At 42.7% G+C, this 21,793-nt stretch overlaps 1 protein-coding gene across 1 annotated transcript in view; it reads right to left on the reverse strand.

Moving 5' to 3' along the window:
* Positions 1-1,462: 1,462 nt before the first annotated feature.
* The window catches only part of LOC126426481 (adenylate cyclase type 5-like), an 858,869-nt gene continuing 838,538 nt past the window's right edge, over positions 1,463-21,793 (reverse strand). The window contains exons 20-21 of the mRNA XM_050088392.1: positions 14,669-14,875; positions 1,463-1,559 (exon numbers count right to left, since the gene is read on the reverse strand). Of these exons, the coding sequence (XP_049944349.1) occupies positions 14,669-14,875 (207 nt within the window). The 3' untranslated portion in view covers positions 1,463-1,559. The remainder of the gene's footprint in view (positions 1,560-14,668; positions 14,876-21,793) is intronic.

A 21,793-nucleotide genomic window follows, 5' to 3' on the forward strand; every position in this document is an offset into this window, starting at 1 on the left:
AGTAGCCATGAAGAATTGAGGCATCGAGCTTAGGCCAGAAAAAGACGCCAAAAGTCCAGAGCATTTGGCAGTGAGTGGTCCATAGGAGTGAAGCGAAAAATAGTTTTAAACACCACCCACAAAAGATTTCAGATACTTAGGTGATTTTCTTCCTTCTCAGTGATTACACAGTTTATGTTTACAAGTATAAACACTAATTCTTATAACATCAAAAGACATCAATTCGTTTCCAATACAGTTGATTCATCTACAGCTAATGTTTAAAATGTTGTTAATTCATAGATTTTGAGCCAGTGGTTACTAGTATCCTTTTAATATAGGTATTATAATTTGTGTTTTTAAACAGTAAACTGAATTAGAAATTGTCACACTCATTTCATAAATGGAATAATTTCTCAGTATATTTTTTTCATGTCTTTGTTTCCAAGCTTCTTAGAATATGTTTTTGGAATTAGACTGTTACACCAGTTAAAATAAGTTGAAATAAATTAAGTGACCTGCACCGCTTTTCAAAGACATAATAGTGGCAGCACACTTTAATGTTAAATAAACCAGTCCTTCACACTCAAATATTATTTTGCACCTAAATGTTCATGTGTTTGCAAGTGGTGTCATGTGAAAAACTATCATTTTAGACGAGATCCTAGTCTCTTCTTAAAATTCTTATGACACATTATCCCAAACAATGGCCAATAGAAATTTAAGTTTGCATTTGTTATTAAACCCAGAACTGCAGTATCTCATACAAACGTTTGAGTCAGGAAATAATACAATTTTCTCTTAAAGGTATCATTGGAGACATACTCTCATTTGGCTGTATGGACACTCAGTTACATGGCTTTCCAACTTAAAGTAGCGTTTGTTGTCAATAAAGTTTATTTAAATATTTATAATAGGTATGAACTGTAGCAATTTAAAGGGGAAACTACTCGCTAAACTGTCGATAAATGATCATCAGTGCAGCCAACTTACTTGAAGTGTTTAAGGAAACAATACATCTATAGCCCCAGGTTTTACAGCAAAATTATTAATCCACAACATGCTGTACTTAAAATATGATGGAACCTACATATTTACTATTATCCTCTATTACTGATGGAACACATATGTGATTCATTTAGTTTGAAATAATAACACTATTCACTGAGTACATTAATGTTTTGAGACAGATACTAGAAAGTTCTTGATTTGGCACTTTATAACAATAATGTGATGGTTTCCTCCATAGTTATGAAGAAACTAGTATAACATTCTTGATTTCACTCATCCTGTCATATTGTAATAAGTCCTCTTACTTAATTGTAGTCCACACTTACATAACATTCTTCATTTCACTCATCTTATGTCATATTATTGAGACTTTCCAGTAGAAATACTTTTCATTGCAAACATGCTTCCTGTTGTTCTTATTACAGTAAAGTTCAGGATAAAGGATAAAATTCCATCACAGAGTTGTGTTCATAGCTCATAAAAGTTGCAAAGAGATTTTCATTAGGTCTCTTGCAGTATCTTGCCAGGAAGACATTCAGGTGTCACTGTTACTTCTGGGATAGCCGAAACTGGAAGAGAAAAAAAAAGCATTTTTGAGTCTACAGTACTGAGGGTTGTGGTGCAAATACATTTTAGATTGCTTACCACTACACAACATTAGCAGAGTTTAAGGTATATTTAAGTATAGTTATAATTTGCCACTAGTGCCTTGTTGTAGCCAACCAAATCTGCTCTACACACTGATCAGCCAGATATTGGGAATGAGCATGTGAAAGATACATAATGTACTAAAGTAGGTGTCTAGCAGGTAATAGGGTTAAATGGATAACTATTATTCTGGGAACAGACGAAGTATAGGGACAGCTACTAGTCGATTTTAAATATCCATACATCATCTGGTACTGTAGACACTCAGTATAGGAAACAAATGTGAGCAGTAGCATAACAGAATGTGTAGTATCTATTGTGATAGGTACAAATTTAATAGTGAATGTCATTCATTGCTTGTTATCAGAACCAGAACTTCACAAAACCCATGTGTCAGTGTACATCAGAAAGTTAGCAGATGAAAATGAGATGTGATTATGTTGTTTCATAATATTCTGCTTGATTTGTTTATATTAAGCAGGCTCTGAAAATATATTTACTGTTTCTAGTTTTCAATATGTTTCCATGTCTAATGAACTGCATTTGTTAACATATTCATTACAATGTGTAAAAAAACATTTATTGCTTTGAAAGTTCAAAACATACTTTTATGAAGAACAGACCATAAATTACCAAGCAGTGATTATTTAAGTTGTTTTCTATTACTTTGTTTGTCAACTTTTTCTATGACATCCACACAATATTTACAATCTACAGTTGGAGTAATAAATAAATAAATATACTGTCAATTAACATACCTTTGTTAACAGTTCGAAAAAGGATCCAATCCATCATAGCATCTATTCCAATAAACATTTCAGAACAGTTCCAAGTCTGTCCAACAGTTCACAGCTTCTACAGGCTCATACATTGGAGTTATTCTGCCACTCGCTATCTTGGATATTTTATGCTAACGAAATCCATGCTACTGCACTTTTGGGATAATTTTTGTCTAGAAAAAGTGATGTTTTGCTACCAGAAAACTACTTAAATAAAAGGCAGGTGGAATTCATTTATTTGTAGAAATTAATTACTATCTAAGTAATACCCACAAATCAGTAATCAACACAATATTTATCACTGTACCATCGAAAGTAGCTGTGAAGGTTATTGATGAGAAAATTGAGACAACTTTGCAGCACTAATAAAGTGGATCGATGTAGCTCCACAATATTTCCATTACTTTGTTTTAAACCTGATTTAGCTTGAGATGGATTTTATTATGTGGGTAATGAGTTACACTGAGAGATTAATGTTGTTATTAGTATGATACGAGAGTAAAAAGGAGCAAAGACCTCGCCAACATATGGATTACATCACTGAAAATACGAAAGAATGCCTGGAATCCATAAGAAATGGAACCACATGCTCTTTATATCACAAAATGCTTCTAAACCAATTCCAGGAACTACTAAACAATGTAAGAAGAGAAAAATCCAGACAGTGCTTGATTATTCTAGTGATGAAGACATATTACAAGGAGAAATTCTTGATGACAATAAAGACAAACATTTGGAACCATACAGAAGAAATCAAATGACATGTGTTAGCATCATCTACGGAGAATGAAGAGTACTTATGAAAACCACTGGCAAAATTGAAACCAATAAGATAGAGAATTCGTGTGTTTGGATGAAAGTAAACATTATCCTGATGTTATTGAAAGTTTTAACGGAGACAGTGCAACTGTAAATACCATGATAATAAACATGCATTTTTTCACAATAATGAAGGATATATTTATGGAGGTATGTTCGATCTTTGCAACTAAATGATAGGCAGTTTGTTTCTTGCCCTAGGCGTTTCCCTTCTTTTATTGATGAATCGTCTTCAGTTTCCTGTAATACGTGTTTGTTTTTATATACATAATGAGTGCATTGCGTAGCAGTTACAAGTATGTTACAATGTTACGTTTTTTTCATATTTTACTCTTGGTTTTCAGGTTACAAACAACTTTTGCAGCACATGTTTCGTGAAGTTAAACTATCGTTTGGTGCTACTTAGGATTTCCAATGTTGCTAGTCCACATGTGTGATCAAATAAATAAATAAATAAAATAAAAAAATCCACTCTCACAAAGAATGACACATTCACACATAAGAAAACACACACACATATACACACAAAAAGAAGTGAACAAATATCAAACTCCACACACAACACACACAAAAGACAAAACATAAACACACAGTGGCAGTTGGCAACACTACACACAGTTCACACACGCACATTCAACACACAATGAAAAGTGCAAGTGAAGTGTTGAACTAAACGCGATTGAAAGACACTGGAAATTGGCCATCTGGAGTATGGGGACCGAGTACACATATCTGCAGGGTCACAAAAATGGACTAGTAACATTGGAAATCATAAGTAACTCAAGCAATAACTTACATGCACGAAATTTGTGCTGCGGAAGTTCTTTCTAACCTGAAATACAAGAGGAAAACATGAGAACACGTAATATAGTAACATGCTTGTACTGCATAGCGCACTTGCTGTACATACAAAAATAAACATTTATTACAGGCCACTGCAGACGCTTTATAAACAAAAGAAGCGAAACGAGTATGGCAAAAACAAACCGTTTTTTCATTTATTTGCAAAGAAGGAACATATCTCCATGAATTTTGATGTAACTAAGGATGACAGGAAACAGAAAAAATGGGAGGATATTGTTGAATCTAGTATTTATTTTCTCAGTTCCACAGTTGGTCAACGGTCATGAATTGTGCTTAATATTTTCTTTGTTTAGTCAGTAACATTTTGACACACCAACATACCTAATGAAATATTGATCTCTTTTTTGATAGCAAAAACACTAAATTTTGTTCACGTTTGTTACTTTTTTTTTACAACTTATATTACAAAAAGTTGTGTTCCTCTGTATTTTTGTAGTATTTGTCTCTCTGATTCCAAAAAGTACATAGATGTTGGTTTAATATGGTCTTATCAGGTAACTCAATAAATTTTAAAGAGGGTGACATTGGCCCAAGCTATTACACTGTCTTAAAGTGTATATTAATTGAAACAAAGTAAGCCACTCCAGCAGCTATTTTGCTCCAATTTTTGAAAGATTATAATATTTCAAAAATAAGTCTTTGATATCATTCTGTGTTGCTAGATGGTTTCTATATTGTTCTAGAATGGACTAACTTCATTTTCAAAAGTCATTGTACAGCACTACTATGCATTACATGATTTTGTTTGAAAAACTGTCCAAAAGGGGAGGAAAGTAACCCCACTTGACAGTAATGAGAACATGGATTGTAAGAAATGTTGCTCTTATTAACACTGTGTTACGAAATTTTCTCACTATGTTCTTAACGTAAGTAATGACACCTAATAGAGATGTGTGGCAACAGTATGGAGAAATGAAAATGGTGAAGTTAACTGGTCAAAAGGAAGGACGAGAAATAAAAGAATAATGTTAGTAGGGGATATGGGAGGAAGAAAACAGAAACACAAAGGGATGAGAAACGCAGTGTAGGCAGTCTGACCATTAATGGTTCCCTGCTGGATAGAGGGAAAACAGATGGGATATGCCTAGAGGGAAGCTGCATCAATGTTAACAGGTGCACAGTGGATATGGATAAGGTGCAGGTTATAAGGTATATCTTGTTCCGGGGTCGTGTGGCTGAAGTGGAGAAAGAAATGCAAAAAGTTTAGTGTTGTGAAAAGGCGAAGCGAAGATGCTGGGTATATCCAATCTCATTTTGCAGTTATGGAATAGCTAGTGAGCACAGCAATGCTTCGCAATTGCTAAATACGAATATGTATGGAAATTGGATATTCATCCTAATCTTCTTCCCTCCACTTCTTCTGCCCCAATTTTCTGACCATCTCCTCCGCCTCCCCCTCTCCTTATGCCTCATCTCTCCTCCCCTCTTTCTGACGATCTCCTCATCCATTTCCTCCCAGCTCTGGGTTCTCTTACCTCTCTCTCTGACTTTAGACCTTCTATATTGTTACTGCAAACGAAACCTTGATTGCGAATTGAAATCGCTTAAAATAAGTAGGTAAATCGGTTTGGATCATTGGCATGTGGGGTGTGATACGCTTCGTAGTATTACAGGTGGTTACAAAATATTACGATAGCTTGGTAGTAAAGGATATTGTGTGTAACATTGGCACTGTTTCCAATATTGCAGTTCAAGACAGAAGTTAAAGGCTTGTAGAAAATAAACTAACGCTAAATCGCAGCAAGATTCAGTTTTTCCGGCTTCTAAAACACAAATCAAAGAAACCTGACGTGCTAATCACACTGAATCGGCATATGATTAGTAAGACTAAACAGTTCAAATTTCTAGGCATTCAGATCGATAGTAAGCTGTTGTGGAAAGCCCACATTCAGGGCATTGTTCAAAAACTTCATGCTGCCATTTTTACTGTTAGCTGCCGTTTTTAATATTACAGCAGTACCAGTAACAAGTGATAGTTCGACTCGAAAAGCAGTCTGATTTGCCTATTTTCATTCGATTATGACACGTGGTATTATATTTTGGAGTAAAACATCCCATTCTCAAAAGGAGTTTTCGCCTCAGAAAAGGGCGGCTCGGACCACAAGTGGTGTTAAGTTCGCGAACCTCTTGTCGACCCCTGTTCTTTGGTCTGGGTATTCAGACACTGGCCTCTCAACATTTATATTCTTTAATGTCGTTTTTGGCTAACAGTATCAGCTTATTCCCAAGAATTAGCGGTTCTCACTCCGTTAATACTACGCAGAAATCCATCTGCATTTGGACCGCACCTCCTCCTCTCTTGTGCAGAAAGGCACACAATATTCTGCTGCAGCTATTTTCGGTAAGCTGCCACAAGATATCAAAAATTTTAGCAGTGTTCCAAGCGCTTTCAAACCTAAACTGAAGAGTTTCACCGGCCGCGGTGGTGTAGCGGTTCTAGGCGCTCAGTCAGGAACCGCGAATCCTGCCTCGGGCATGGATGTGTGTGATGTCCTTACGTTAGTTCGGTTTAAGTAGTTCTACGTTCTAGGGGACTGATGACCACAGATGTTGAGTCCCATAGTGCTCAGAGCCATTTGAACCATTTTTTGAAGGGTTTCCTCATAGGTAACGACTTCTGTTGTGTCGAGGAGGTTCTTGAAAAATTAATCTACTTGCTGTGTTACACTGTTGGTTGCATTTGTATAAACTTGTAGCTTGTCGTCTTTTTGGGATTCATAAACATTTTATCCTATTTATTATTACTTTTGTGTTGTAATTTTATGTAGCGAAACGTTCCACGACCTTGGAGATTTACTCCTGAATTTGATCATACGGATCTACTCGTGTAAATTAAAAATGAAAAAAGGGACACCTGTCCAGTTTCTGTCTCTCCTTGAGAGTAGCTTTAGTGACAGTACTTATCATAGTTTTAATCTGTGAATGGCTGCGTTTACAAAGTACCGATTCAGTACTTGTATTCTAATCATAAGCCGGCAGGGCATAAATATTACTTCCCCCTCTTCTGTAAAATTATCAGAGAGGAATGAATTAAAACAGTATATTGTTGTGTTTGCAATTTTTTGTCGGAAAAATGTATGTAAGAAGAGAAAATACGTACAGGAGAAACAATTTGTCTAAAGGGTTAAATACCCTCCTATCGCAGTCGAAACTGACAGCGAGGTAGAAATCGCAATTGCTCGTTTTGGCAGCAGAGGGCAGCATTTTGTCTCTCTCAGTCGGTGGTTGATGTGGTTCATATGGGATACATATCGCCCGCTAATGTAATATGAAGTTCCGACCTTTCGAACTTCTACTTCTCACATCTGTGTAGTGCTAGCCTGTAGCGAGATGCTTTCGGAACTTGGAGAAAAATACTATGGACTATGCGGTGGATCTATAGAAGGCTGTGGGCGATCAAACGAGCCGGCACGAAAATCAGATAGAGTCACCATTTTCTCAATTCCAAGAATGTCTGAAGCAACAAATTGTGTTTTCTTGTATATTACAGACGTTCCAGAATGAAATTTTCTCTCTGCAGCGGAGTGTGCGCTGATGTAAAACTTCCTGGCAGATGAAGACTGTGTGTTGGGCAGAGACTCGGACTCTGGACCTTCGCCTTTCGCAAGAAAGTGCTCTACCGACTGAGTAAAGCTGTGAGGAGACGTTGTGAGTCGTGCTTCGGGAGCTCAGCCTTTAGTGCACTTCCCCAGGAAACGCAAAGGTCCCGAATTCGAGTCTTGGCCAAGCACGCAGTTTTTACTTGCCAGGAAGTTTCATGACAGACATTGTTTTGAAACTTTAATACATATCTCAGCAGTTATGCTAGTTCGTACATTATTTATGTATCAAGTGGGACGTATATGCCAGAGAAAACTTCGCAGAATGTAGAAAACATTGATGCGGGGTATGTCAAAGGAATCTTCAAATGTTGTACTGAAAAATTTTGTGAGGTATTTCAGTTTTTCGTTTTCATTGGAATAAATGTGTTTTGATATGGATCTGTTAAACTTTTTTCCATGATTGATAAAATCATCCTAAAATTAAAAATCTAGCTCCGAAAAATCCTGTGTTTTCATGAAAACATGGATCTAATAAGCTTCGTGGGACAAATGCGACCCACTCTACCAATTTTCGAAACTTAACAATTTTGGTAGTGCAAGTGTGTTATTTATATGCAGACGTGGTGGGTGTTCTTTCAGACATCGAATAGAACAGACGCAATACATTCGTATAATTGATTCGCCTAGGTGGACAATGGGTCCGCCTTCTTCAGTGCGGTTGCACAAGTGTATCCGAGCCCTGGCGGGAATCTCAGAGTAGCGATCGTGAAGGAAATGGGCAGTGGCTGCGGGTAGGTGACGCTCGGTGGTGTGCAGCACGCAAGGCGTGCCGAGGTAGTCGGTGCAGTTGCGCTAACGCACAGTCGTTACCACACCTGCCCAGTAAGCAGGAGGTCCTGGGTTTGAGACCCAGCCAGGCACACATTTTCACCCATCGCCGATGTTTCTGCGTAATGTCCCGAAGCAGCTGACATCAGTAATCCCTTTCGTTTCGTTTCCTTCCCCTCCTCCACCTTCAGTTTAAATATAGAGTGTTATTTATCACAAAGGAAGACAGTTTTCGACCTATTATTTTCCAAATGTATGCAAAATAAACTTCATCATGAAAGAGTTACGAGAAAACCTGTACATAGTCATCAAAGAAATACACAGCCTGTGCCTATCCAAATGTTCATTAGAATAACGTGTAAAAGTTCGAAGTAAATCTGTCAAGAACTTAAGGAGATTTTTGATAACAGCGTTGCTCCTTAATACACCGATAGAAAAGAAAAAATCGCAGCACCAAGAAGAAGTTCTGCGACATAAAAGAAAGTCGGTAGACGTGGTTGCACACCTGAAAGGAGACGTCTATTCAAGTTTCACACCAGCTCTATAAGAGTGGCGCTGGGAGCAGCAATATGAGGATGTAAATCAAGTTTTCTTTAAATACACGCTGTAACGGTCGTGAGTGTGACTCACCTATGAGACTCGACGTGGTGAGTCCATGTTGGCCGGCCGCGGTGGCCGTGCGGTTCTAGGCACTCCAGTCCGGAGCCGCGCTGCTGCTACGGTCGCAGGTTCGAATCCTGCCTCGGGCATGGGTGTGTGTGATGTCCTTAGGTTAGTTAGGTTTAAGTAGTTCTAAGTTCTAGGGGACTGATGACCACAGCAGTTGAGTCCCATAGTGCTCAGAGCCATTTGAACCGTTTGAGTCCATGTTAAGAATGCCTCTAAGGCGACAAAGACGCCATTATCAACACTGCAGTGTGTTTGAACGAGGTTGTGCAAAAGGGCTACAAGAAGCTGGATGTGCCATCTGTGGTATTGCAAAAAAGACTTGGCGGGAATGTAGCTTCTGTACACGATTGCTGCCAGAGGTGGTCGCAAGAAGACAGGGCCCCGCAGTACCATGTGGGATTACCGAGAGGGAAGTCAACTGTGTTCGGCTGATAGCTCTGGCGCATCATACTGCATCTGCAGCAGCCATTTGGCCAGCAGTTGGCACCACTGTGACACAGCGGACTGTAGCGTGCATTCCAATGACCCCACGCCACCGCCATTTGCGACTTCCGTGGTCTCAAGCGAGAGGTCACTAGAGGGCTGGGTGGAGGTCTGTTGAGTTTCCTGACGGAAGCCGGTTGTGCCTCAGTGCAAATGAGGGCCGTACATTGGTTTGAAGGGGGCCGGCTGAGGGCAAGTAACCAACTTGCCTGCATGCTAGACACAATAGGCCTACACCCGGAGGTATGGTCTTGGATGCGGTTCCATGTGACTGTGTGGAGCACTCTCGTGGTTATCCCACGCACCCTGACTGCAAATTTGTACGTCAGTCTGGTGATTCGATCTGCTGTACTGCCATTTATGAACAGCATTCCAGGCGGTGTTTACCAACAGCATAACGCTCGCCCACATACCGGCTTTGTAACCCGACATGCTCTGTGGAGTGCCGACATGTTGCCTTGGCCTGCTCAGTCACCAGATTTGTCATCAGTGAAGCATATATGGGACATCATCAGAGGACAACTCCGTTGTCATCCACACCTAGCATTAAGTGTCCCTTCATTGCCCCACCGAATGCAACAGACATGGAACTGACATCTGTCACCTGTACAACACAATGCATGCACGTTTCCATGCTCGCATTCAACATTCTGGCAGTTACACCGATTAATAATGTGCTAGCATTTCACATTTGCAATAGCTTATCTCGTGGTTACAGTAATCAGTGATCTTCCTATGTTAATCACTTAAATATGTTACCTAGACAAATGCATTCCAGAAATTTCATTATTCTGTAATGCATACGTGCATTCCCTTCACGTATTTAGGCCAAGCATTACACACATTTATACAATTGGTAGCAGCGAGGCTACACGTACATCTGACAATTACGCGTCAGCAAGGAGTATTAATGATTTTATATATATATATATATATATATATATATATATATATATATATATATATATATATACACACTGCTGGCCACCGTAAATGCAACACCAAGAAAGACAAGAGATAGCACAACAAGATTTATTTTGTAGATAACATGTTGACCGAGTATCAAATGATTACGTTTACAGACGTCTGTGACATGTGGTTCCTGCCAGAATCAGTAGCCAGAGTAGCCGCCATTGTTGGAGATCACCGCTGCCACACGTCTCGGCATTGAGTGAAAGAGACGTTGGATGTGTTCCTGGGGTACAGCAGCCCAAGCAGCTTCCACACGTTGCCAAAGATCATCTGGTGTGGCAGCTGGGGATGTAATCTGGGTCACTCGTTGAGCAACCATGTACCACATGTTTTCTGTCGGCGAAAGATCCGGAGAGCGAGCCGGCCAGGGAAGCAATTCAATATGGTGATTGACGAAGAACCTTTGGACAATGCGTGCCACGTGTGGTCGCGCATTATCCTGTTGAAATATGGCTGTGGCCGAGCCCTGAAGGTAAGGAAGGACAACTGGCTCCAGCACCTCGGATATGTAGCGCCGGCGATTTAAAGTACCGGCAATGCGTACTAGAGGCGTGCGAGAGTAATATCCAATACCGCCCCATACCATAATACCCGGTGCAAGACCAGTGTGGCGGTGCATAATGCAGCTGTCCAGCATCCTCTCTCCACGGTGTCTCCACACTCGAATCCGACCATCGTGGTGCTGCAGACAGAAGCGTGCCTCGTCAGTAAAGACAACGTCATTCCATTCTGCCGTCCACATCCGTCTGTCATCACACCATTGGCGACGGAGACGTCTGTGGTTCTGCGTCAATGGAAGACGAAGCAATGGACGTCTTGCGGACAGACCAATCTGCTGTAAACGGCGTCGAATGGTACGCGCAGACACTGGATGATGCGTTGCAGACGCAATGTGCTGTGCTATGGTTCGGGATGTCACTGAGCGATCCGTCACTGCCACGCGCACAATTTGGCTATCAGCACGTGCAATGGTGCACCGAGGTGAATGCGATCGACCACGTCGGTCCGTCGTACCCTCCTGCATCCAACGGTCACATATCCGCATTACAGTTGTTTGGTTTCGTCCAACACGACTAGCGATTTCTCTGTATGATAATCCACAATCTCGGTAAGCCACTATCCTTCCTCTGTCGAACTCGGATACTTGATGAAAAGATGTTCGCTGTTGTCTACGAGGCATAACTGATCGTCTTGTGAAACAACCACAAGGTAATCACACGTGCCGAACGTACACTCGTCGAAATCGCCAAGCCTTAAATGGCGCTATGAGGTGGCGCCACAGGCGCGCGTGATGTGCGTCTGCGCTGAAATTCTAATCAGTTGCATATATCATCGCTGCAAACCCATGGTGTAAATTTCACTTGATTCGGATGCTTACTTCAGGGTGTTGCATTTACGGTGGCCAGCAGTGTATATATATATGAAACGAGTGAGGTGTTCCTATTGGCTGAGGGAGAAAGGTGGGGTCTCTCTTGTCATTCGCCAAGACAGGGCGAGTTTGCAGCGAGGCGCCACTCAAAACGCACGGTCGAGTAACCGGGGGCGGCTCTGAAAGAACGGTCGCGAGTAAATATTCCGGCTATTAAACAAGATATAAAGTGAAGGTATTAGTTATCAGAACGCCACGTGTCGTGGGCAGTGTCTATCAAGAGTATGGAAAGTGAGAACTGTGTTAATGTGTTGTAAAGGGCTGAATGTAACGGCGTAGCCCAGAGCCGCCATATTGCAAATCCTGTGACGTGTCTTTATTAAAACGAGTGCAGTACAAAACGTTGTTGACATTTAACAATTGGCATCCCGAAACACTCCACTTCAGCAGGATCAAAACCTACACGGAACCTGGCGCCTGAGCTCCACTACTGTGCGACGAGGGACTACCGAAGCAGCAAGACACCGGGTTAGTGATACACCGACCAGAGAAGTACTCCCTTCTAGCTAAAATGCCGCTGAGGGCATTGTAAGTCTACATGAATAATACTTTGGTACTACAATTTTTTCCATTAGCGTCTATTACATATACTGGGTAATGAAAAAGTCAGTATAAATTTGAAAACTGAATAAATCACGGAATAATGTAGATAGAGAGGTACAAATTGACACACATGATTGGAATGACATGGGGTTTTATTAGAACAAAAAACAAAAATTACAAAAGTTCAAAAAATATCCGAGAGATGGCTCTTCATCTGTTCAGAATAGCAATAATAAGCATAACAAAGTAAGACAAAGAAAATCTGATCTTCTTTACAGGAAATGCTCAATATGTCCACCATCATTCCTCAACAATAGCTGTAGTCGAGGAATAATGTTGTGAACAGCACTGTAAAGCATGTCCGGAGTTATGGTGAGGCATTAGCGTCGGATGTTGTCTTTCAGCATCCCTAGAGATGTCGGTCGATCACGATACACTTGCGACTCCAGGTTAACCCCAAAGCTAATAATCGTACGGACTAAGGTCTGGGGATCTGGGAGGCCAAGCATGACGAAAGTGGGGCCTGAGAACACGATCATCACCAAACGACGCGCGCAAGATATCTTTCACGCGTCTAGCAATATGGGGTGGAGCGCCATCCTGCATAAACATCGTACGTTCCAGCAGGTGTTTATCAGCCAGGCTGGGGATGATGCGATTCTGCAGCATATCGGCATACCTCTCACCCGTCACGGTAGCGGTTACAAAACCAGAATCACGCATTTCCTCGAAGAAAAAAGGCCCGCTAACGGTAGATGTGGTAAATCCGACCCATACCGTGACTTTCTCGTCGTGCAATGGAGTTTCCACGACAGTTCTAGGATTTTCGGTAGCCCAAATTCTGCAGTTGTGGGCGTTGACAGACCCTCGGAGCGTGAAATGAGCTTCGTCGGTCCACAACACGTTACTCAACCAATCGTCATCTTCCGCCATCTTTTGAAACGCCCACACCGCAAATGCCCTCCGCTTCACTAAATCGCCAGGTAACAGTTCATGATGCCGATGGATTTTGTACGGATAGCATCGGAGGGTACGCCTCAGTGCCAACGAAACAGTAGTGTATGGAATGCCGGTGCGACGTGCGACTGCACGAGCGCTGATTTCCCCATGCAAAGACGAACCCGCTACAGTCTCCATTTCTTCCTGAACTGTCTCAGCAGCATTACGCCCTGTGCTCGATCGGCCACTACTGGGTCTATCGTCCAAACAACCCGTAGCTTCGAACTTCGAAATCATTCTCGCCATAGCTGCATTTTTCAACGGACCTTTACCCGTTCGAATCCCCTTCCTATGGCGATAGGATCGTAACGCTGAACTAGCACACAGCCCATTCCGATAATACAGCTTCACTAAAAGCGCCTTTTCAGGTAACGTCAACATGCTGTGACTGCTGGCGCATCTGATTCTCTCTCTCATTACAGCTCCTTTTATACACGATTGTCATGCGCAGTCACTGACGTTTTGCTGTCCAGCGCCATCTGTCGGACATTTTGTGAACTTTGTTTTTTTTTTTTTTGGTCTAATAAAACCCCATGTCATTCTAAGCATATCAATTTTTACCTCTCTATCTACATTATCCCGTGGTTTATTGTTTTCAAATTCATACTGACTTTTTGATCACCCGGTATAGTTAGGTATCATATACATTAAAAACAGCCTATGTCCGTCACAATGTTCATTACAGTATCGTATAAAAATATGATGGAAAATGGTCAAGAACTTTTAGAGGTTTTTGGTACGAACGTAAAACAACGACTTGATGTAGTAGTGTGAGGAGGGGTATTGAGGACACCAGAAACCAATGAAGTAAACAGTGTGTGTGAATATCGCGTCGCCTACCTGTCCACATCCAGCCTGAGAATAGGACGGACTTAGATGATGGACGAACAGAATGTTACAAACATATCTTAGGTAGGCTTTCATAGCTGTCTCGAGTCGTCTGTATTGTTAATATCCTGTACGGAACCCCGTTTTTGTGTGTTGTTTCCTGTTTTGTTAGCGAGTGCCATGACGTGCTGCCCAACAATTGAAGTTGTTCTTGTAGGTGGCTTCTAGGGAACACGATGACCAGGTGAGAGGAGGCGGCTGCTCGCAGTACCTACCTAGCTCTCGGACGCTCCACCGCTGTTACCGTCACCACTGGGCGCCGGCGGCGGCTCTGATGACGCTGGCGTCGACGGCGCCGGCGTGGTGGCGTACCCATTGAGGAAGTAGGTGACCATCTCGCCCTTGCCCTTAACCTTGATGGTGCCGCGGCAGGTGAGCGGGTAGCCCTTGGCGTGCAGTATGTGGTACATCTCCTGCGTGACCTGCACACAAGACATCTAGGTGAGGCGAAGAAGACGCTGGGGTACTATCATTATCAATTATACAGGGTGCGTCTAGGAGGTCTTTACGACTGTACAACTTTACATTGTACAAAAGAAGTTTGTTGGGGTAGTATGAAAGCTTTCACGACCGGATGACATATCTTCTGGTAAACCTTCCGGGATGTAAGGTCGTGGTCCATGAAACTCTTCAGCTCCTAACGTTTCGTCCAGAGCTGCGCAAGACTCACCGGAGGAGAAACACCCCTCTGAAGATGTCCAGTGCAGCTCTGGACGAAACGTTAGGAGCTGAAGAGTTTCATGGACCACGACCTTACATCCCGGAAGGTTTACCAGAAGATTTGTTGGGATAGCTTACAGAATCGGTAGATGTGTCATTTTGTAGCAAGCAACTTTAAGTTTGACATAAAAGTGTCAAGTGTAATTTTGGTTCGATGTAACTACCATCTGCAATGTGGCAGACATCCCACCAGTAACCAATATCTTCCCGGCCACGACATCTTGGTAGATGATTGTTGCAGTGTCTGTGTGTTTATGGGTTGTATTTTTTCATATGACTTGTCAAGCCAGTGGCAGCACGGCATCTCTTGCCGCAATTGTCACAAGTGCATCTGGCTGCTGAGGCGGGAGCAGTGGTAGCATTGTGAAGCTTTTTGTGCCTTAATCTGTCTAACAAGCCTTCATCATGCTTCGACATTACAGATGATATATCATCACGCCACTCTGGTCTCATGCTAGCCCGTGCCTCCCATCTGTTTGTGTCGATTCCAAAGCTCTCCATATCTCGTTTACAGGAGTCCTTGAACCTCAATACAGGACGTCCTACAGGTCTTTTGGCTATAGAGATCTCTCCAAGCATCACCAAGCAGGGGAGTAACATATCCATAGTCCTTAAGGAGACACCAGAGAAAGAAATCCAGTGGCCCTTTACAGCCAGTTCACCGACCTGTGAAGTGATTATCGGAGAAACCTCGAACTTCCATTAGGAGATGAGGTGGTCCACCGTCTTGCTAGCAGTAAACCATCCCGTCTCGGTCATCTTCATCGACTTGTGGAATTAAACGTTTTCGAGCACATCCAGATACACAATGCCAGCGACAGTTTTCTCCATGAAGGAGAAAGGGCTGTGCACTTTCAGTTTGCTAACAGCACAAAACACTTTAACTTTGGGGCTGTCATGAACGTGTTCCAGGATTGAATGTGGATTTTTGCTGTCTCAAATTGTTCAGCCGTTGACACAGTGGTGACAACGGTTCCTATCAGATCACCGAAGTTAAAGCGCTGTCGGACTGGGCTGTCGGACTCGGTCTGCTGAGCGCTGTTGGGAAGAGGGCTGCACTCAGCCCTTGTGAGGCAAACTGAGGAGCTACTTCATTGAGGAGTACCGCCTCTCGTCTCGTAAACTGACATACAGCCAGGAGAGCTGTGTGCTGACCACATGCCTCTCCGTATCTGCCTTCTGAGTTGCTTATGGTCTGAGGATGACACGGCGGCCGGTCGGTACCGGTGGCCATTCATGGCCTGTTTGGACAGAGTTTTAGTTTTCTTATTCTGCATTGTGGGCGTTCACCATGGCAGTGATACGAAGTTTACGCCGAACAGCTGATGCAGAATTCGTTTCATGGAACCAAAATACACAGTGAGCAAGCTCCGCATTGGTGAAAGCAGCCATTTTAACTGTGCACCACACTGGCACTCCTGTGTATGGAATGGGACGCACCAAGCATGGCTAACCTATACACGGAATATTTCGAGGAGGGAGCATTGGACACGGCTCCAGTGAAACCGAAAGCAGTTTACAGATATGTGGATGACACCTTTGTGGTCTGGCCACATGGTAAAGATAAACCACTTGAGCTCCTGCAGCACCTCAGCGGTATACATGAAAACATCAAGATTACCATGGAGATAGAGAAAAACGGAAGCCTACCCTTCATGAACATCCTGGTTACTAGAAACGCAGGAGGCACGCTGGGACATTCGGTATACAGGAAGGAAACACATACGAACCTATATCTCAGTGCTAGGAGCTGTCACCATCCAGCGCAAGTTCGGGGCCTTATTGTGAAAAACTTACAAAAAAATTATGATTCATAGTATTGCCCATCACTGGACACTACATTCTCCCGTCTTTCGGATAGCATACGACTCCCGTGTCGGAAGAACTGGGCGTCTTTTGTAGGGATCCATGAATCGATTCAATTTTGTTTTTGTTCATATGGTCGGAAGTGCTGGTCAGCCCGCCGGCAGCTGTGGCCCAGCGGTTCTAGGCGCTTCAGTCCGGAACCGTGCTGCTGCTACGGTCGCAGGTTCGAATCCTGCCTCGGACATGGATGTGTGTGATGTCCTTAGGTTAGTTAGGTTTAAGTAGTTCTAAGTCTTGGGGACTGATGACCTCAGATGTTAAGTCCCATAGTGCTCAGAGCCATTTGAACGATATTTTTGAAAGTCTGCAATCACATAAAACTTAAGGTTTTTGGCTACAAAATGACACATCTAGCGATTCTGTAAGTTACTGCAATAAATTTCTATATCATTCCAAAGTTGTTACATCCTTTTTGATTGACGCTGTATTGTGCAATAACGCTTTGACGCGGAATGATAGGCGATTAAGGCGCTGCTGTTGTGATAAGGGGACGTCCGCTAATTACTTAAGTTCAAAACAGAGGAGGGGCCCAGCAAAATCTCACCAAATTTCATTTAGAGGGTTGTGGGACTGGGGGTCAGAGGGTGGGGGGAGGGGGGGGGAAGTGGAAGGGGGGGAGGGGAGGAAGGAGCAATGAAAATCCCACGCCAACTTCTAAATTCAGAGAATATGGGTGGGGCGTTTAATAAGCAACGCAACGCATTCTTTTTTCACGGCAAATTTCGGTTGAGAAAATGCGGAATTTGTTGTGGGACATCGTCGAATGTTCCCGCTTCAGCCCCCATAGTTTGATGAAGTTCCGATAGTTGGCACTGCTATATGTCGGTTGTAACGTGGCGTCTATAACAGAGGTGAGTTCCGAGCATAGATCGGCGGTTGCACTACGTCTACAGAAATTTGACAGCTAACAAAAGCACGATGAGTCGTTGGGCGCGGCGTCTGTTGAAGTGGCCCCCAGCCTTTATGACCTCTCTGATCCGCCCTGAATGCTTTACACGCGTGCATGCCTGAGATTTCCCGATTTTAAACAAGTAGTCACGAGCACTAGAGTTCATTCAGTCATGTCAGTCGGAATCACTCCATGTCAGTCAGAGAGTTCCGTCGTGATGTTACGAAACGCATATAAACCTCAAGTTATTGAGCTCGACATGGATTTGTATCAAAACTTTTACAGTGCGTATGTTAAGCGACACGCCGACAAGTCGGAACAAACGTGTGAGCAAGATATTAATCGTTTGTGGAAGGAAGCTAAGCTGAATTTGACCTGTAAGGTACAAACAATGTTGTCTTTTATCTGCAAAGGAAGTAGAGCTTCAATAACATTTAATGAATATATATTATATCAATAAAAGATCAATTTTTCTAGGTTTCCGTCGAAAAGGTTAATACTGTTTTCGTGGAGCCATTTTCTTCCTCCGTCTGTGTCTGTCCTTCCGAATACTACTCAGGGTCGGCATATGTAAAATAAAGTGTTTTTAACAAGTGAGAAAAATGTGTTTTAATCACTTGTTAAAATCGCTTTTTAGTACACTTTACAAATAAAAAAATTAGTTTTATAAAATTGTTATAATGAATGTTTAAAAAACAAATTTTCAACATTTATTTTTACATATTTTTACCCGACCAGCTCCCCTCCCATCTTGGTGGGTTTTGGTGAAATCTCACCAAGACAGGAGGGGAGCTGCAAATTTTAAACAAAAACCTTCCTGTAATTAATTGTCATCCCCTAATGCTCTAATTTCTTGCAAGCAGAAAAAGGTGGATGAAAAATTTGGTCAAGGAGCGTTGAAGACCGCTGACGAAAACTTATGTAGAGAATTGAGTTTAAAACAAAAAACCAATGATTATCTAAGTTTTTGTGTGTTGAGGGTCCAATATTTAATACATTACTGAAAATTATTATTTCCATTGACAGGCACTTGTCCCCTCTCTCTCCCTCCCCCTGCAGATAAATTCCTTGCGAACGCCAATATCTCCATCATCAGAAAACAAAATTATACATCTACATCAATTCTGAAATTCACCATACGGTGCTTGGCGGAGGTAACTCCCCACCACTACTAGTCATTTCCTTTCCTGTTCCACTAGCAAACAGAGCAAGGGAAAAACGACTATGTACATGCGATCGTATGGGCCCTAACTTATCTAGTCTTATCTTCGTGGACCTTACACTCAATGCATGTTCGTGGCAGTAGAATCATTCGGCAGTCAGCTTTAAATGTCGGTTCTCAAAATTTTCTCAATAGTGTTTGTCGAAAAGAACGCTGCATTCCCTCCAGGAATTCCCATTTGAGTTTCTCAAGTATCTCCCTAACATTTAAATTTTGTTTGAACGTACCAATAACAAACCTAGCATCCCGCCTCTGAATTTTTTTTCTTTCTTTTTTTTTTTTAAAAAAAAAAAAAGAAGATCCGACCTGATACGGATCCGAAATACTCCAGCAGTACTCAAGAATAGTTATCGCTAGCGTCCTATACGCAGTCTTCTTTACAGATCAACCACACTTTCCTAAAATTCTCCCAATAAACCGAAGTCGACCTTCCCTACGATAATCTTCACGTGCTAGTTCCTTTCCTATCGCTTTGCAACGTTACGCCCAGATATTCAAACGTCGTGACTGAGTAAAGCTTTACACTACTAATGCTGTTTCCGAATATTCTGGGTTGGTTTTGCTACTCATCCGCATTAACTTACGTTTTTCTACATTCAGACGTAGCTGTCATTCATCACACCATCCAGAAACTTTAAGTCAACTCTATCCTCATACAGTCACCCAACTTCCACACCTCCGTACACTACAGCATCATCAGCAAACAACCGCAGACTGCTGCCCACCCTGGGCGACAAATCATTTTTCTATATACAGAACAGCAGCGGTCCTATCACACGTCCCTGGGGCGCTCCTGACGATGATGAACACTCGCCGTCGAGGACAACATACTGGTTCTGTAACTTAAGAAGCCTTCGAGCCACTCACGTATCTGTCAATCTATTTCACACGCTCGTACCTTCTTTTAACAGCATGCAATGGGGCACCGAGTCAAACGCTTTCCGGTAGCCTAGAAATAAGGAATCTGCCTGTTGCCCTTCATCTGTAGTTCTCAGTATATCATGTGAGAAACGGACACGCTGATTGGTGAGCATAAGATTCTCCATCTCAAGAAAATTTATTGAATTCTGAGAATGTGTTCAAGGATTCTGCAGCAAACCAGTGTTAAAGATATTGGTCTGTAATTTTGAAGGTCTGTTTATTTACCCTTCTTTTATACAGCAACCCCCTGCGCTTTCTTCCAGTGGGTTGGGACTTTGCTCTGGACGAGGGATTCGCGATTAATGTAGGTAGGGGGCAATGCCGTAGAGTACTCTTCGAGAAACGGAATTAGGATTCCAAACGGGTGTCACAGTTTCGCGTACCTGTTACGCTATGATACCTTCCCGCTACCAATCTTTCCAAGACTTTAAATTTACAAGTACAGTTTTACCTCACATTGTCTGAGACATACACTACTGGCCATTAAAATTGCTACACCAAGAACAAATATATTATACTAGAACTGACATGTGATTACATTTTCACGCAGTTTGGGTGCATAGGTCCTGAGAAATCAGTACCCAGAACAACCACCTCTGGCCGTAATAACGGCCTTGACACGCCTGGGCATTGAGTCATACAGAGCTTGGATGGCATGTACAGGCACAGCTGCCCATGCAGCTTCAACGCGATACCACAGTTCATCAAGAGTAGTGACTGGCATATTGTGACGAGCCAGTTGCTCGGCCACCATTGACCAGACGTTTTCAGCTGATGAGAGATCTGGAGAATGTGCTTTCTGTATCCAGAAAGGCCCGTACAGGACCTGCAACATGCGGTCGTGCATTATCCTTCTGAAATGTAGGGTTTCGCAGGGATCGAATGAAGGGTAGAGCCACGGGTCGTAACATATTTGAAATGTAACGTCCACTGTTCAAAGTGCCGTCAATGCGAACAAGAGGTGACCGTGTAACCAATGGCACCCAATACCATCACGCTGGGTGATACGCCAGTATGGCGATGATGAATACACGCTTCCAATGTGCGTTCACCGGGATGACGCCAAACACGGATGCGACCATCGTGATGCTGTAAACAGAACCTGGATTCATCCGAAAAAATGACGTTTTGCCATTCGTGCACCGAGGTTCATCATTGAGTACACCTTCGCAGGCGCTCCTGCCTGTGATGCAGCGTCAAGGGTAACCGCAGCCATAGTCTCCGAGCTGATAGTCCATGCTGCTTCAAACGTCGTCGAACTGTTCGTGCAGATGGTTGTTGTCTTGCAAACGTCCCCATCTGTTGACTCAGGGATCGAGACGTGGCTGCACGATCCGTTACAGCCATGCGGATAAGATGCCTGTCATCTCGACTGCTATTGATACGAGGCCGTTGGGATCCAGCACGGCGTTCCGTATTATCCTCCTGAACCCACCGATTCCATATTCTGCTAACAGTCATTGGATCTCGACCAACGCGAGCAGCAATGTCGCGATACGATAAACCGCAAACGCGATAGGCTGCAATACGACCTTTATCGAAGACGGAAACGTGATGGTACGCATTTCTCCTCCTTAGATGGAGCATCACAACTACGTTTCACCGGGCAACGCTGGTCAACTGCTGTTTGCGTATGAGAAATCGGTTGGAAACTTTCCTCATGTCAGCACGTTGTAGGTGGTTTCGCGTCTGGAGCACGTCATCTTCGTGGTGTAGCAATTT

Source organism: Schistocerca serialis, chromosome 11 (genome assembly GCF_023864345.2).
Source record: "Schistocerca serialis cubense isolate TAMUIC-IGC-003099 chromosome 11, iqSchSeri2.2, whole genome shotgun sequence".
Classification (NCBI taxonomy): domain Eukaryota; kingdom Metazoa; phylum Arthropoda; class Insecta; order Orthoptera; family Acrididae; genus Schistocerca; species Schistocerca serialis.